Source organism: Excalfactoria chinensis, chromosome 3, assembly GCF_039878825.1.
Source record: "Excalfactoria chinensis isolate bCotChi1 chromosome 3, bCotChi1.hap2, whole genome shotgun sequence".
NCBI classification, from domain to species: Eukaryota; Metazoa; Chordata; class Aves; order Galliformes; family Phasianidae; genus Excalfactoria; species Excalfactoria chinensis.
The window spans coordinates 38,469,949-38,488,685 of record NC_092827.1 but is presented as its reverse complement, the minus strand read 5'-3'; the positions used below and the strand labels follow the sequence as shown (position 1 = coordinate 38,488,685).

Sequence of the window (18,737 nt, the reverse complement as noted above, 5' to 3'; positions counted from 1 at the left end):
ATATGCTGGCTTGAAAAAATTAATGGCAAATGGTTTCCCTAAAGGAAAATTAAAATTTCTGTATGCTAATGAAAAAAATCTAAGTTCAGTTTTAAATTCTGGAAATGCACTGTTTTGCTACAGCTACATTAAAAAATAAAACTGGCCCTGAGAGTCACTGGCATGACACAGCCAAAAGTAACTTAGTGTTCCTCTTTCCAATATCACAGTATCGTGAGAGTTGGAAGGGACCGCAGAGATCATCGAGTCCAACTCCCAGGATTCGAGCCTTTTCTGTGTAGCAGAGCATCATTTCTGCCACATGCACCACAGGGGGGATTTGAACCCTGGGCCTCTGGTGTTGCAAGCAGCACCTTATACCACTGCGCCACCAGAGGCACACCCACCGGCCAATATAGGATGGCCCCATCTATTCCATGCTTCAGTAGTATCTCACCTATTTTATTTCCTACGGTATGCTCCAACATTATCTTTCAGAAGATGAGTAGGCACATTGCAGAAAGAATCTAGGAAAATTAAGCAACACTGCGGAATAGTTTTTCAGTCCATGCCCTGTTCCTGTTCAGATCACTGCTATAGACGTAACATTTATGAGCTCATGGTTCTGAAACTCAACAGATTCTGCCTTTCTTGTATGACACATCACAAGCAAGAGAAAGCATCTCCACAATCCAATATGAATGCATTTATATGAGATTAGATGACTTAGTATTTTTACATCACCATCATTATCCCACATAACTGAGGAAGCAAGCAGTAGAAACACACTTGCTGCATTATTTTTCCTCAGTAAACTGAAATTATTTATTTATTTATTTATTTATTTTTAATTTGTGTCATGTCTGTCTTTTTCAGTGTCATTAAAATACAGCAAGCCTTTCAAGTGCATTCCAGAAATTGTGCTGGCACGCCTTTTTATTCTTGCAGAGTATTAGTGGCTTAAATGAACTTCTCATATACACACAAGATCTCCACTGCATTACCAAGCATAGGATTAGGGCCTAAATGACTAGCCTGATAAAAAAAACATTTATGCTAATATTGCCCTTCCTAAGAGTAATCAACAAGCTTTATGCAAATGTCAGTAAATGGGATCACTAACAACAGCAATAGCTACCAGATGGCTTTTCAATGGGCTTTTTTTTTTTTTTTCTGTTTCTCTGATTTGAATAATGCAATGCTTTCACATGTGATTTAATACAACTCTATCAGATGCATACTAATTTTTCTAGTGCACTGAAGGATATTTTGTTTGCACTTACATTACTACTCTCTGAAACAGTATCTTGGAAATATCATCTTGCCTTCAGGTTGCTCTCTTGTACAGTACCTTTAAAATTATATTGATATTTAGCCTGTATTCAGCTTAAAAAGTATGTGCTTGTAGCTAAACAGGCTATTCTTTTTATGCAGCACCTGCCTGCTCACTAATGGACATAATCATGAACCACAAAATGAGTCAAATGCTTCAATCTCATTGTTAAAACTCTGCTTTGGAGTCATCATAAGAAAATGAACCTTTTTATATTAACCTTTAGCCTTAGATACTGAACTAAAGTACCTGTCAGCATCCGTATAGTTGCCTCTACTGTGAACTGATGAAGCAAAAAGCTATGAGTATTGAAAGATTACACAGATTTTGATACAGCCTGACTAGTAAAGATTTCCAAGATGTAAACAAGAATGATAAATATATCCAATCAATGACATTTTATCATTCTAATGTCAGCTATTCCATTCTATCAAGAGTTAGCAATATTATGGCTAGCTTGCAATCTCCAAGCAACTCCTAAGGTCTAGAAGTGGAGTCGTCACTTCAGAAGATATTGTAAAAAATTAAAAATTTAGAACAGATTTCTTCACTTTTTACTACTTCCTTCAGGAATGAGAACAAACTATTCAATTAAATTTCACATGGCAGAATGCATTAGAATCAGGAAGTAGTTAAAGCTGGAAGATGAGGTGGAACAGAGAACGAAGGATTCATTCACTATTGGCTGAGATGGAAAGAATAGCCTCTCAGAACATTCTTTATCTCATCAGAATAACTGTTCAAAAAAACCTTCATTAAATAAATAGCATACATCCTTTCTCAATCTCTGCTGCAAATGAATCATTTTGCTATGCATAAATGTTTAGTCCAAAATATTTTTCATATATCGAAGTATTTCAATACAATTAATATGTTTATTTCCTTACAGAGATATTGTCTATTCTGATACCAAGCATCAACAGCCATATACTAAAATAGTTAATTTGAGAAATAAACAGATTAGCAAGATAAACTCAACATGTTGCAAAGAAAAGGCAAAAGTATTTATCATTTCTAAATTGATTTGTAATCATTATTGTATTCCATTATAAAGATGTACTTCATACACATGTCCTGACATAACAGATTTTCCCTAGCTAGCATTTCTAATGTAGCATCAGAAGATTTCATTTTACTTAGCAACAAAAATCTCTTCTTGTGTAAGTTTTTTCAGTTGGAGTGAAATGTTGGGGACCAGATCTCTCAGAAGATTTAAGGTCTGAACCTCTCATAAGAAATACATGTTTACCTTTTCTTGTTAAGGATTCATATGAATTATTTGCATAAACATTCATACGGAATTTGCTTTGCAACATATAAAAAAATCTACCATTAAATAATGTGTAATACCATGCAAAAATTTAATCTAAATTCTCTCACAAAGTTTTGGGTTTTCAATCAAAAAAGGACATATAGGACTTACTGGGTTTTCAACTTTCTACAGTAAGACAGTGATACAGTATAACTCCCACGTGGCATCACAGTGTTGGAGACCAGAATGTAAAGCAATAGTTCATAACTTCAATTGTTTGAGAGAATCAAAGATAAAAAAATTTAGGAAGAAGTGTTCATAATATTTTATAATCTTGAAGAAAATAATCTGAACTGATGCTTTTACATTCATCTGGTAGCAACATTCTTATGCACAGACTTAATTTTCAAGCTTATTTTTACACTATGTTCATATCAGATGAGCAAAACTAGAACTACTTGCTCTCTTTTGCAACACATGCCTGATTAACTATGTGAGAGATGTATATGTTAAAGATATTTGTGAAGATGCACTTAACATGATAGAAAACCTAAAATTGAATTGGAGCCTTGGAAAATATCTGAGAATGAGATTTTAGCTATGAAGCCATAAAAAATTCACATTCTGATTTTGAGCAGCCTTAATGAAGGAGAGGGATTTGCAGGCTTCCCTCCAATGATGCTGGAAAATGCTTCTGTATTTAGAAGGTAATTTTATTTAACTCATTAAGTTTGACTGTTAATGTCAACTGAATTAAATCCTCAACTATAAAATGTTAACTTCTTCATAGAGAAGTACTTTATGTTTGGGTAAAGCATAACCCATGGATAACTCCTACATGCATGAGGAAGTCACTGAAACATTACAGCTTGTGCAGTACACTTCAAGTTAGACAAATCAGCCTTTGCAGGACTATCTGTGCAACAGCAGGTCCGGTTGCACAACCAGCAGTTCTGAAATAAGTCAGTCTGAATATGTTCTATGGCATATAGTCTTGACTACATCACTGAACTCTCAGCCTTTTCCAAGATCATTGCAACATGGGAGCACTTGGCCTTTTCCAGAAGACAAAAAAAAAAAAAAAAAAGGATCAAGGAAGTGTTTTCTGATACCAGAAGACCAAATCTCAAAAACACCCTCATCACAAAACTCAAGAAAAAAAAAATAAATCAGATTTTAAACATTTAAAGAAATAGTTTTTGACCAGGGTAGTGAGAACATAGTTCAAATAACGTAATATTAGAGCAGTCACCATTACAGCTTTCAGGGGGCAATCTTTAAAACACTTCTTTGTAATATCTAATATCAATGTCATTGAATATCTTTACAGACAGACATTTTTTTTTTTTCAGGTAGGTAAAGCAGGTGAGTCTTAGCTGCTGATTAAAGAAATTAAATATGCAAAAGGTTACCTTTTTTGGATGCTTCAAAACTGTCATAGAGATTTATCTTTTGGGTGTCGTATGTTAATGTAGTGTTTGGCAGAAGAGTTCTGTTTCTGTTGATTGTGTTGACAGCAAATCTGAAGGCTAATTCTTCTGCTCCCATTGGACCAGATTCCACACACTCAAAAATACCTCCTGGTGGTGAGGGAGAGAAAGAAAAAAGAAAGAATGGAAAAGCAAAAAACACTAGTAAGCCAAAATGGCATACAAGAACAATTTTACTATCATTTTGGAAAAAAAATTCCTCCAGCCTACATATAGGATATAGAATATTTTTAACCTAATAAACCTGATATAGTGCAGTTAGAAAAAAAATATCTCATTATTTCAGTGAGATTTGGGTCAAATTATAACCCAAAAGCACTATATATTAATCAGACTTACCTTAAAGAAACTACATTAGGTGTTTTTTCTTGGTTTGGGTATTATGTTTTTGTTGTTGTTGTTTTTATTTTAAAGACACTCTCTTCACTAGTATGAATAAAAAACTACGACAGTATAAAATAATCACATTATTTAGAAGAACAAACTGTAGGGATGAAGAACATGTAATTATTATTTTATGTACTCAAACTTGAAAAGATCACATTCACACTTTCAGATCATAGGTGCATGGAGGGCAAGATTTCTGGAGTCTATTCATTATGTAGCTATCTTGAAGTGGAGAGTTCTCTCGGAATTGCAACTCATGAAGGAGAAGATTAGCAGGATGCTTCAGATTCTGTCAAGATTCATGCAGATTTTAGAATGACTGCGTGCCTGAACAAATATACATGTTGAGGAGAGGTTCAGATTGTACTCAATTGCACTGACCTCGATGTACATGCTAATCTTACTCTCAACAAATAGAGGAATTAACTATAGTCTGCACAAAGTCTGGATCACACGTTGAACACATTCCCAAATGCATTGTCAGAGTATGACATACCTCAGAAGACAGGCAGTTTCTAGAATGGCCTTAATCTTAAATGAACCAATCATGATTGCTGAACGACGCTGCACATCAGGCCTTCTCATCTTGCAAGAAGACATCACCGTTCACGCAATATGAATTAACATATATGTTGTGATAACAATTTATTCTTTGCTCTGGAAAAGTGATCTAAAAGTATGTTCTTCCCAAGGCATGGAAAAACTCATAAATAAATAAATAAATAAAATAATAATAATTAAAAAAAAAATCGTCAGCTTCATTATGGCATTTTCTGTTCTTATGTTAACAGTACCTGTGCACAACAGCAACTAGGACAAGCAAGGTATTACTTCACTGCAAGAAATGCCTTTCATTCATATTCTCCTAACATGTACGCAGTAATTTTGGAGGTAATGTTGCTATTTGGTTTTATATTATCTAAAAAATTTTTACCTTGGTTTCGCAGAAAGAAACTCTCAGAATCCAAGAGTATAGGAACTAAAACCAAACTTATCTAACCACCCCATTTTGGAAAAAGTCTTGTTGAGCATCCAAGTAGACAAATCATTTCTAATGCAGAAATAATGTGTATTTAGTTATTAAATCCTTCCAGCCTGTTTCACAACAGAATATGGAGAACCGGTGATATATATATATATATATATATTTTTTTTTTTTTTTTTCCGGCCCTTAAATTCCTAGTGAGAGCTCTAGGGACAGATGCTGAACAAGTATTAACCACTGAAATGAGACTTGTCAAATAACTATTTTAAAACTAGCATTTTTTTGTTTGCCATAGGAGAGGCAAACACTTGAGAATAATCCAGATATATCAAAGAATTATTCACCCAGTTGAGCATATAAGAATATATGTAATAGGTAGCCAATACTAACAGTATTTTGAAGCTAAAATGGAAAGGCAAATATGGACTTTGTACACTTTAAAACTGAAAAATTAACCACATTTATTTAAACAGTAATATAATATCAACATGAGAGCAATCTCCTGTTTTTTGAATTTAATAAAATATTCAGGAGAATGTAATCTAATAGACAAGATTTTGTGCTGTTTAAAACTTATAGTGTCTAAATATTATAAAACTAGCTATTATAAATAGAAAGATTGTATGTTAAAATTTAAAAGAAAAAAAAAGTTGCAGAAAGCTAAAAAACAGTGAACACGTGCTAAATATAGATATTAAGACACAAGAAAAATTACAAAGGTTACCACAAATATAATCAGAATTAAGACAGATTTTATAGATTTTCCTAGAGACATCTGAAAAACATTTATTCAAAAAATTTTTGAATAAATAATATCACACTGTAAAAAATATTATATCCTAAGCAACAAAGGATTCATAAAAAGAAATACGCAATACATAGTATCTTACTTCTCTTTGTAATTTTTACACTAGAATCATAGAATCATTTATGATAGAAAGGACCTTCAAAATCAAGTCCAACTATCTCAACTCTCTTAACAAAACAGGACATGCAGTATTGTTGATGGCTATGGTCCTTCTTAATTGCTTAGTTTCTAATCCCTGTGAGAAGCATGAGGTCACACTTGACTAATGAGCATTGCCATCCACTCTGTAGCTCAAAATGTTACACTTAGAAAAGGAACCCCAGTCTTCCTACCTGAATTTTTGCTAGCCTCATGATATTTGCTAACTCTTTCATATTCTGTGGACACAAGAGTATCTTCTGCCTTAGTCCAACAGCTAAACTTGGCACTGCTGGGCATGCATCATGGAAGACTTGTTTCTTTGCTCTTCCCAGGGCACCTGTCACTGGTTGCTAGAAACCAGAAACTCTTGGACTGGGCGGATTTTGGTCTGAACCACAACATCCTTGAGCAATGGGCTTGACCATATGCCACAGTTGCCATGGAGAAACATTTCCCTGCAGCTCTGGAACTAGCACCATGGAGGCAGGGGTGTCCATCTTCAAGGGGAATCAGATTTACCTGTGCAAAGCTATGACATACACTCTGGGAAGACAAGAGCTTGAGCTGGGACTGGACCAGAGAATGGCTGAGGGCCCTGCAACAAAAAGCATATGGCACTTCAGCAAGACAGAGCCATAAAATACAAGTTTTTATGCTTTTTTTTTTTTTTTTTTTTTTTTTTTTTTTCTCCACTGGAAGAATTTCTTCTTTAATTTATATTTGCCTGAAACTCAATACAGTCTTCCCTGTTTATTCTTGTATTTTTCATTTTTGTCATGTCAAAGTCTTGAGATGGGGAATAATTTATTAAAGATGCAGCCAACATATCTAAAAAAAAGATGGATTTTTACCTCCCATATTCATGTAATTCCTAATGGGAATGATAGTCTATCACATAAAAAGACAATTTTATGAAAATGCCAAAGTCCCTAACTCCACTGAGTAGCAACATCATGTATAATTTCCCATGTGCTCCACTCAGTATTTTCTTCTCTCATTCACACACTCTCTGTCTTCATGATAAATGCATCCCCTCATAGGTGGAAGCACATGGTCTGTCTTCATCAAGGTAAATTTCCATTCCTAAAGAAAACAGGTAGAAAGGACAATCTGTTTCTGTTGTGCTATGATTAGAGTGTTTCTCTGGAAGGAAGGAAAATATAGCTTCTGGTTACTACTCTTCAACATTTTTGCTAGATGGATGCTGAATTAAAAATAACCTTAGAATATAATTATGCCATATACTTGTTTTCTAGCAGTTTCTAACTTTCACAATGTCAAACTTTCATTTCAGTTTTAGGCTATTTCTGTATGTCTGCTGAAGCAGTAAGGAAGGAATGGAATCATGGAATCCCATGATTCAGTACTTTGGATGCTGAAAGAGGTAGATTCAGTCTTAAACTTCACACTAAGCGCATTGAATCATCAGGTTCTTAAAATGCACCACATCCTACCAATACACAAAATAGCTGAGAATGCCAAGCTCTCCCATGCTAACTAGTAGCTGCTAACATTGAACACCTTATTACTGCATTCAGGGTAGCACAGTTTTTAATCAGTTTACTTGAATTTGGTGTACAACTGTGAAGTTGCCCATCTAAGTAGAACAGAAACTTAGACAGAGACACGTCGACATTCTAAATTGCAGAATATAGTCTCTGCTGTTGCATGAGATACTCTTGAAACCCAGTTCATAATTGTCAACTGCCTTGGTCTTACTCATCAGTTCTCATATTTGTTACTGAATATGTAAGCAGTAGCAATAAATGCTGGGTATTTTTAAATAAAAATATTGTATATAAAATACATCTACTGGCTTGATACTGGAAGATAAATGAGAAATAATGCTAGATTTAATATATATATATAAAAGATTGCCTTTGCACTTTTTGCACTTCAGCCATACTCTATCGTAGAATAGAATTTGTTTCTCTAATCTATTATAGAATCAAACTTATGATTCTATAATAGATTAGAGAAACAAATTCTATTTTATGGAAAGGACCTACAAGATTATCAAGTCCAACAGTCCTCCCATAAACACTGCTACTATAAGCCACTAAATCATATCTCATAGCTCCTCATGCAGATGCCCCATGAGCACTACCAGAGATAGCAACTCCACCACCTCCCTGGGCAGACCATTCCAGTGCCTTTGAGAGAAAAAGCTTTTCTTTATGTGTAATCTAAACCTCCTCTGGTACAACTTGCAGCTATTTCCACAGGTCCCATTTGTTGCCTGGGATAGTATACTGAGTCATGCTGTTCCCACCCAAGTAGGCTTTCTCTTCTATTTCTAATGGACTTTGTATTCAGGATAGCCTTATTAGCAGTCAAACTGAGGAATGCATTGCATGTACTCAGATAAGCAGACAGGAGAGTCAGAAATCTTGCCACTGATATGTGGAGAATCAGCCAAGCCAATGCCTATCGCTGCCTAACAGCTTGTAAAAAATAAATAAATAAAATAAAATTAGGTGTTGAGGTTAGTCTTATAATAATAACCATATGCAGACCCATAATTGGCAAAAGCACAAGTCTTCATGTACAAACAACAGAATATCCTAAAGTTAGTGATTTTTTTTTTTTTTTTTTTCTGCTAGCTCACAACAGAGGGAAAACTCTAAAGGTGTAGTTTAGCATTTAGTACTTTAGCATCAAGTTAAGTCTTTGTTTATGGTGTTAATTATATAAGATCTCTGACCTATGACAGAAAGTATAGGGAATACAGCATCTCATAACTACAGCTCAACCTCTAGCTCATAAAGTTTTATTGACTGTGCACAGTAGGTGATGACTGTATAGCTGAATATTTTTACTGTCACAACTACCACTTTGCAAAAGTTTACAAGACTCTGGTGATGATCAACAACTGATGAATCACAGTGATGAGAATAGTTTCAGATAGGTCAGTAGAAGCCAGATGTACAAAAACCACTGTGTAACAATATTTAAATACTGTATCTTTTGCAGTGACTTCCAGGATAATTAAGGTCTCCTGAATCCTGATATACTCTTTTACTGAATCTGAAATCCATTATAGTTCTTCACTGGATTCATCATTGCTGATTAAAGAAATAAAGTTGTAAAAAATTATATGGCCAATTATTTTTAAAAGAACCAATAAGAAAAATCCACTCTTCATTGTAACATCAAAGCAGTAACAGTTTCTTCAAAAATAGTAAATTTTTTGAAAGAAAAAAAAAAAAGATAGTAACATTTTATTAAAAAGGACAAACTACATAATGCCAAAATTAGTACGAGTAACATATGTATAATTATCTTTCAGGAAAAAAGTAAATCTAACATTATTCTTTAAAAAGCTTTACAAAATTAAAATTAAAAATAAAAATAAAAATAAAAATAAAAATAAAAATAAAAATAAAAATAAAAATAAAAATAAAAATAAAAATAAAAATAAAAATAAAAATAGCAATCAAACAATGACAGACATTTTCAGATCAGTTTACAAACCATATTGGTTTTCTGACTTTCAAATCATTTTGCTCAAACAGAAGAAGCCAGAGGAAAAAATACATCAATCTGGACACATTTTAGCAAAGAATGCAAAAAATAACTAAAAAATGTATAGCAAAACAAAATATCAAATATGGCTGATATAAAATAAAAGAATTTATCCTTTGTTTCAACCACACTCCCAAGTTTGTTTCAATAGAAATGAACACTATTTAATTACTGTTGCTACAGGCTATTTTATAGTCTGTTCCTTCTGAAAAATTAAACATTTAAATATACAACAGAAGACCACCCTACCTCAGGTCATAGTCTGACAAATTAATTGAAATGAATCTTGTTGACAAGTTAATTTTCTGAATCCATATTGCTGAAAGTGTATCAGCTTTGTACAGAGTTGTAAAGTTTTGCTGGTTTGGCATCAGGAATTTACTAGGATAGTTTTCATATAAAAGAAAAATTTTAAACTGAACTCATTCTAGTACCACATTGCTGACATCAATGAAATTATGGAAACATAATTCATGTTTTAACTTGCGTGAGGATATAAGATGAAGTTTCTTAATATCAAAACATCTTGATAAATATCTGTTTTAACATCTATAACTTTTATGCTATAGTTATTTAATCACTAAAAGAACACAAACTCACTTTTAACAACAGATGAGCTCTTAATTAACATGTTATTGAAAGTAATATCAGTCACATCATACTGAGCAGTTATCTGGGGAGACTGAGGCAACAAAAAATAGTCAAATACCTCAGCCTCCTTCTCCTTGTCTGTTGCCACCAGCCTGCCTCTGCTGCTCACTAGGGACGATACTCCCCCCTTGACTTTCCTCTTTGGGTTGAGGTACATGTAGAAGCTTTTCTTGTTGTTTGTGGCGTCCCTAGCCACGTTCAGTTCAAGCTGTGCCTTGGGCTTCCTGACCCCATCCCTACACAGCCTCACATCTTCCTTATACTCTTCCCACAGCACGCACCCCTGTTTCCAGTGCCTTGCATTTTCTTCTTGCTCTTCAGTTTAATCATGAGGTCACAGTTCAGTCATGCCAAACTCTTGCCTTTCTTTCCTGACTTGCTACACCTGAGGATGGAGAGCTCTTGCACCCTGAAGAAAGCTTTCTTAAGGATCTTCCAGCTCTACTCTGTACTTTTGTCCATGAGGACAGTTTACCAGGATGATTTCTTGACTGACTCATCGAAGAGCTGTAAGTTAGTCTTCCTAAAGTTTAGTGTCTTAATATTACTCTTCACCTGTCTCATATAACTCCAGACGACGAACTCAACCATAGCATGGTCACTACAGCCCAGGCTGTCTCCAATCCTGATGTCATAAGTCAGTTCATTTACACTAATGAGCAATAGGTCCAATTATCACATCCCCTCCTGGTGGGGCCATCAATTAAATAACATAAAAAGTTATGCTCAATGCATTCCAGAAGCATCCTGGATTGCCTATAGCTCACTGTGCTACTCTTCTAGAAAATGTCTTGGTGTTTGAAGTCCTTCAGCAGAACAAGCACTTGTGGTCACAGTGCTTCCTGTAGCTTGAAGTAGAAGGCCTCAACAACAGATTCTGACTGATCTGGTGACACATCATAGACAGTGTGGATGATACTGAAAGCTGGGGGCATGGCAGTTGCTGCGCTGAAGTAAGTGATCAAGGTCTCTGGCTGGAGGAGTTTTCTCTGGAATCAAGTGTGCAGCAATCAAGGCTGCTGTAATCAAGGCTGTACTGGTAATTCTGTCTCAGATCCTGTTATGGATAGAACTACAGATAGGGTTCCAAAACCTTCATAAAGATTGACTGCTTTGATACGTTCTTCCCATAAATGCAGAATAAAATTACATCTGAAGTACTTTTTTTCACTCAGGAACATAATTTTTTAAAATTATCTTCATGCCATAAATTAAAAGCAAATGGAAAATTTTCTCATTTAAAATCTTTTCCATAAATCAGTGTATGAGCAGTGTCCTGAAAGTAACACCTATTTTACTATATTAGCTGCAACATCAGAAGCAGATATTGTTGGTATGGCAGTAGAAGTAGAACCTTCCCACCAAAATTCTGACACATTTTGTTGCCGTGAGACAGATGGCAGCAAAGGGGCAATCTGAAAAAATGATGTCTGACATGGAAGTGCATACAAAGAAAAGAGGTGTAATCAAATTCCTCCATGCAGAAAACATTGTCCTCGTTGACATTCACTTGCTGAATGCTGTGGATGTGAGCACAGTGAGGTGCTGGGTAGTGCTTTTCATCAGTGGCAGAAGTGACCGTGGGTCACCTCCACTGGTACAGACATCTATGAATGCAGCATGCAGCCTTTTGTTCACCACTGCAGAAAATGCAGAAATTATGGTGGTGACTATATTGAAAACCAGCATTTCATGATGAGAAATTCTCTACTTCATAGTGTTATTGTACTATTTGTATCTGTTGCAGTTTCCATGGAAATAGGAAGTATTACTTTCAGAGCAACTTAAGTAATTTATTTCTTTATAGTGATCTGGAATATGCCAGTGTGAATTTGGACAAGATCACGTTTGTTATTCCTTTACAAAAATATATTAAAAACCTTTCTGAATCTCACAGCCAGGAAAAGTTTGAAAGAATTATCTGTCATAGGAAAATGATTCCTTAACTTTCTGCGTAGATATGCAACTCTGGAAGAGTACTGTGCACTTCCATCATCCATTGATAGGGTTTGGAGGAGGGAAGTAGGACCAAGAAATAAGACATAATTTACATTAAAGATGGAATCAATATATGAAGGAAAAATCATAGAATCCAGCAAACCTTGTCCTACAAATATAAAGATTTTTTAGATATATATCAAAACATACCTTGGATTTGACTATGAAAAATGGACTCATATTGATAAAATGAGCTTCCAATACTTTAGCTAATAAAATGTTTTGAACTGTATTAAACAACATGCATATGCTTAATTCCACTACTCTTCTAAAAACAAAAAACAAAAAACAAAACAAAAGAAACAAACAAACAAAACAAGACAAAACTCAGATAAAAACCTTTTCAGGCTTCATGAAGAAAACATTTTTCTCCAAAATTTAAGGAAGGCAACATGCATAGTAAAGTGCTTAGATTTCGCAGAAATACTTCAAAATAGACTAAATGCAGAAGTCCTATTGATAGTTAATACGTTATGCAAGGAACAGTTCCAATCTTCACTCTTTCTGGCTTAGAGATATTAATCATAAGACGTGCTTACAACAGATCATTTCATTTGATTCTAAAAAGCCATAAAAAGCATTGGCAAAACCAGCTCCCCAAATCCACATGTAGACCATAGGTAACAATACTACACTCTCTGCTTGTTGTTTTTTTTTTTTTTATAGTATCTGTCAAACTGTTATTCATTCATTTTCTCAAACACTGATTTTTGTCCTGTATTACATTTGAGAATTCAGACTACCAATAGTTCAAGAATGAAGGAGGGATAGAGTCTGATCTTAGAATAATAATTTTTAAAGAAGGACTTAGAGAAGAAGCATACCTAATTTCTTCAAAGTAGTTCACGTAGACAACAGTACCAGCACTTACCAGAAATCACATGACAGTTCCTTTGAAAACTGTCAAGTCTTCCAGAAGCTATAGGAAAACAACCACGTAAAGAAATATGCTGATATATGAAGCTCGTGCTAAGATCCTTTGGCATCTAAAGGTGGAACAAAAGTCCACTTAAATCAAGAGACTTTTCATTCGTGGACATTAAAGCCCAATATGCATGTAGATGCACTGCACTCAATGGCACCTCCATTTTACTTGTGGTGGTTTAGTGATTAACATTTCTCAAATAAACAAGATTTTAAAGTATAACAAAAAACAAAGGTTCATTTTTTTCCGAACTCTAAGTCAATGTCTTTCACTATTCAGTGCAATGCCCCAACTATCAGACAATACGCATATATCATTATATTCATCTTTTATTGAAGAAAAGTTACTCTGTGTACAAAAATTTTCAGTCTACAGAATCCAGAAAGTTAGAATAAGTTATCATATGGTTACTCTGCTAAGAGTGATGCTCACTCCACAATTTGTAGATCATTTGATTTTTATTCAATGGCTGTCATGTAGGAAATGCTTAAATAAAAGAGAAAGCCAGGTTCAGGTCTTAGATTTCTTTCCCATTACAGTCTAAGTCACTAGCTTCAAATTTGCTTCCCTATTTGATCCTAAATTTCATTTCACAGTAGTAGTGCATTCACTGAACTACTTTTATGTAGTCAGACTGTTTTCTGCTGGCACTTTCTGATCAAATAATTCCTAATGCACCTTTGACATCAAGTTGTGTGCCTCTGGTGGCGCAGTGGTATAAGGTGCTGCTTGCAACACCAGAGGCCCGGGGTTCGAATCCCCCCGTGGCACAAGTGGCAGAAATGCTGCTCTGTTACACGGAGGGGCTTGAATCCCGGGAGTTGGACTCGATGATCTCTAAGGTCCCTTCCAACTCGCACGATACTGTGATACTGTGATACTGTGAAGTATGTGGCTTGTCAGAAGCACGTTAAGAGTCAGTTCCCAATTATCCAGATTGCCCAAAATCTATAAACACCACAATGAGCACTCTAAAACCCAGCAAATGAGAATTATCTAATATTCATTACAATTTTAAGTCAAGTTACATAAAAAAGTGTTAGTATAATTTTCAAAATACGCAACATTCAGTTTTTGAATTCCACTTTGTATTTCCTTTTTAATGCTTAATATTTAAACGTTCAGAAGTTTGTACATATTTAAGAAAGTTAAAAAACTGCATTTTCCTGCTATTCTTCCTTTTATCAAGATTTTCACAAATAGAATGCCTCAGAAACTTGAAACAATATACTACTTCAGTTGGGAAAAAAAAAAAAAAAAAAAAAAAAAAAAAAAAAAAAAAAAAAAAGACATACCATATCCCAAATAGTATTCTATGGATGACAAGAGCTATACTATTCACCATGGTCAGAAGGTTCTCTCTCTTAACAGATTATTAGGAACCATTAAAATATATACTGTTGATTGTTAGGTTATATAAATAGTGTTTAGAATATTCTTGTGCAAAAAGATGCTATATATTTAGCAAAGCACTTTATTTCCCACAGACAAAACAAAAAGGAGAATTGAAGTATTTTTGCAATGCATAGGAGATAATCTCCAAGGAATCAATGAAAAATATTTTTAATGGAAAAATTAAAGCTCTCCAAGTGCTCCCTGAAAAAATAAAGGGCACAAGTGATGTATCTGCTTGTATAGCAGGGACTGGAACAGCATGGCTTTGTTTTCTAAGGGCTGTATATAGGAGTTATGAAATAATTGTCTTCTTCTGGACATGGCACCGTAATTTGTTTTTTCTTTCTCAGTAATTATTATATTTTATTATTTTCAAATTTTCATTTGTTGCATGGAATTTTTCTGCCATGTTATAATAGCCTAATTGGAACACTTTACTGTTTCTGTTAGTCTTTAAAGTCAATAAAAGATAACTTTTCCTCAATACTGATTAAAATATTTAATCTCCTTTCAAAATGGTTTCTGACAGTTTCAAATAACTATTGCAGAAATGCAGTAAAATAGCAAGAAAACATAAAACGAACATGAAAGTACTGAAAATCAGTCTTCAAAATCACACTTAGGAAGAAGTTTTAAATATGACAAATAAACACTTTTGACTTTTAAATGTAATGATGACTCACTTCAATAATTCTGTTTCCAAGAATGTTTAAATTAGAGTGTTTCTTAGGAAATACGTTGTTACATTTTCATCTCAGCAATCTCACCAAAATTACTTTTGCCACAAATATCATTATTCTGCTTAAAATATGGTATGTGCTGGTACAGAATTATGATTTAAATGCTTAGAAGTGATTTTCTGAAGACTACTATGAATATTATTTAGAAAATCTTTGTTATTGCTGTCTCAAATGTACCAACAGCTTGGATTGTATAGTGCTAGTGTTTCCACAGTTACACAATGATTTGTTTTTGTAATTTTCAACTAGAGCGATGAAATAAAAGGTGGGGGTGGGGGGGGGAGAGGGGGGAAGTGAGTACAGAAACAGGCAAATACTATGAAAAAAAGTACTCAATAGCTGCTGCTGTTGACAATTCAAAGTAAGAAAAAGTAATGGAATCTGTAGCCAGACTGTTGAGTGCTACTGTGGATAAGAGAGAACATTAAATAAAAGGAAACAAATATTACCTTTCAAAAGCTATTAGGATGCATCTGCTCCTAGACTGAATAAATACTGTTTAAAGTTTAAAAATACCACAGAATCGCAGAATCATAGAGGTTGGAAAGGACCTCCAGAGACTATCAAGTCCAACCCCTTTGCCAAAGCAGGTTCCCTACATCAAGTCACACAGGTAGGCGTCCGCATCCAGGCAGGTATTGAATATCTCCAGAGAAGGAGACTCCACCACCTCCCTGGGCAGCCTGTTCCAGTGCTCCGTCACCCTCACCGTAATGAAGTTCTTGCACACATTCGTGCAGAAATTCCTGTGCTCTTGTTTCTGGCCATTTCCCCTTGTCCTGTCTCCACACACCACTGAAAAGTCTGGCCTCTTTACTCTGCCCTCCACACCTCAGATATTTATAGACATGGATCAGGTCCCCTCTCAGCTTTCTTTTCTCAAGGTGAAACAGACCCAGTTCACTTAGCCTTTCTTCACAGGGGAAATACTCCAGGCCCTTCACCATCTTTGTGGCCCACCGCTGGACTCTTTCCAAGAGATCACTGTCATTTTTGTACTGGTGAGCCCAGAACTGGACACAGAACTCCAGATGAGGCCTTACCAGGGCAGAGTAGAGGGGGAGAATCACCTCCCTTGACCTGTTGGCCATGCTCTTTTTAATGCACCCCAGAATGCCCTTGGCCTTTTTGGCCATGAGGGCACACTGCTGGCTTATGGCCAACCTGTCACCCATCAGGACACCCAGGTCCCTCTCTGCAGAGCTCCTCTCCAGATCTTGCTCAGATTTCTTGAGCCACTTATTCCATAAGTTCTACCAGTACTGAAACATACTAGCAAGTTAAATTATGTATATCAGTATGGCTTACAAGCAGAAACTGAACATGGCTCCCTGAATAAATGAAATGTACAATATCAATTCCATACATAACAAGAAATATAACTACATAACAAAGCTTCTTGATAACTTTTCCATGCTACTTCTCTTCTAAACATTACTCTAAAGATATTCAGATTTTCACTACAGATTCATATTTCCAATGCCATTTAATTAGTATCATAAGCGTCAGTAAAAAGAAAATTAATGCATATGAAAGTCAAGAGGCTCAGAAACTGATAATTTATGACCATTTCATGCAGAGAACAGATTATATCAGGATCTCAAAGTAAACAAGCAAAAATGTTTAATGAGGCACAAGAGGGTCTGTTTCGATATGATACGTCTTAGGGATTGTGATACACTTCACTGATAAAAACAGAGATGTTTAATTCAGCCTTTAGAAATGTTATCTAAGAGACTGGATGGAAAATGTTGTTCAGAGACACTTGATCTGAAGTACAGACACACTGAACACTTCATTCTCTTTTTTGCACTGCATTTGACTTACTTCTTCTTCTTAATAATTACCCAATTATATTTTCCACAAGAGGGAAGGCAATAATCCACTGACACTGTGTCGTATCAAGTAAAATCACCAAGACATTAACTCTTTCCTTTTGGATAGCTGAAATATCAGTAAGAAAACAGAATTTCTAGAAGAAATTAAACTGAATTGTAAAATATAGGAAGTACAACCTACAGAATGTAAACAGAGTATTCTTGTTTACTTAAGAAGTCTAGAGGGCCTCAGTGATGCCAATTATATGTATATATTGCAAATTTTCTATTGCAATATTTCAGTTTTTGCAGAGAAATGACAAGAAAGATCTTTCAGTGTACCATCATGGGCAAAGATTGCCACTTCCTAACGTAGCTTAAGATCTAACATTACAAGGCAAAATAGGTCGAAGAAAAATAAACCTCATGTACAACCCTTGTAATTTAGGCTGGTGTTCTTGCAAGATAAGAAGCTAAAGCTTCAATGACTGGAGGCAGGGAATTTTGTTTCTGTGGTAAAATTGTGATCCAAGCTAGAAAACATGTAATACAGGTTTATCTAATAGGCTTTCTGTAATCTGAGAGAGAATACCTTTGAAACTCTTATCTGAACTCTCCATTTCATCTTTGAGATACAGTGACAGATTTTCTAAAAACAATGATTTCTCAAGATGATAGATAAAAGTCGTATTTTATTTTTTTTCCCCCTTTAATGAAACACAATAGAAATGGAATGTTGTAGTTATATTTAATTTTATGAGAGTGTAAAAACAGCTACATTTTTATCCTCTTCTAGACCCCTAATACAGTTTCTATATCAAAAAGAGCAACTTATGCACTTTAAATTAAAACACTGTATTAATACAAGTTTTGTTCTGATTTTAATTACCTTTTATTTTAATATAGTATAACCTTGTTTTTTTGTTTTGTCTAAGCAACAGATTATCTAGGTTACACTATTAGATTTCACTTTAGACATATAAGAGACTAAAGCCTCATTCTTAAAACAGATTTATGGTGCAAGTTTGGGGTGGGTTTTAGGACCAAGAGATACTAGCTTTTTAAACACAAATCTCCTAATATCTGTCAATCTTCTGGCAGTCATTACTCAGAAACTGCGATGTGCTCAGACAGTAAGACATTGCTTTACATGTCAAGGAGTAGCTTACAATTATTGTAGATAGTGCGAAATACAGAGGTTTTTTATTTTTCAAAAATGTATACTCAGCTTCAAAGGTTCATGTCTAGCTCACATGAAGTCCCAGTGTTCTCCCTAAAAACTCCGAACCAGAAGATTAGTTATGTGATTCT

At 34.8% G+C, this 18,737-nt stretch overlaps 1 protein-coding gene across 2 annotated transcripts in view; it reads right to left on the bottom strand.

Annotated features, from left to right (window-relative positions):
* The window catches only part of GRIK2 (glutamate ionotropic receptor kainate type subunit 2), a 356,468-nt gene that overhangs the window by 224,953 nt on the left and 112,778 nt on the right, over positions 1-18,737 (bottom strand). For both annotated transcript variants that reach the window (XM_072333341.1, XM_072333342.1), the window contains exon 3: positions 3,977-4,144. In XM_072333341.1, the coding sequence (XP_072189442.1) occupies positions 3,977-4,144 (168 nt within the window). The remainder of the gene's footprint in view (positions 1-3,976; positions 4,145-18,737) is intronic.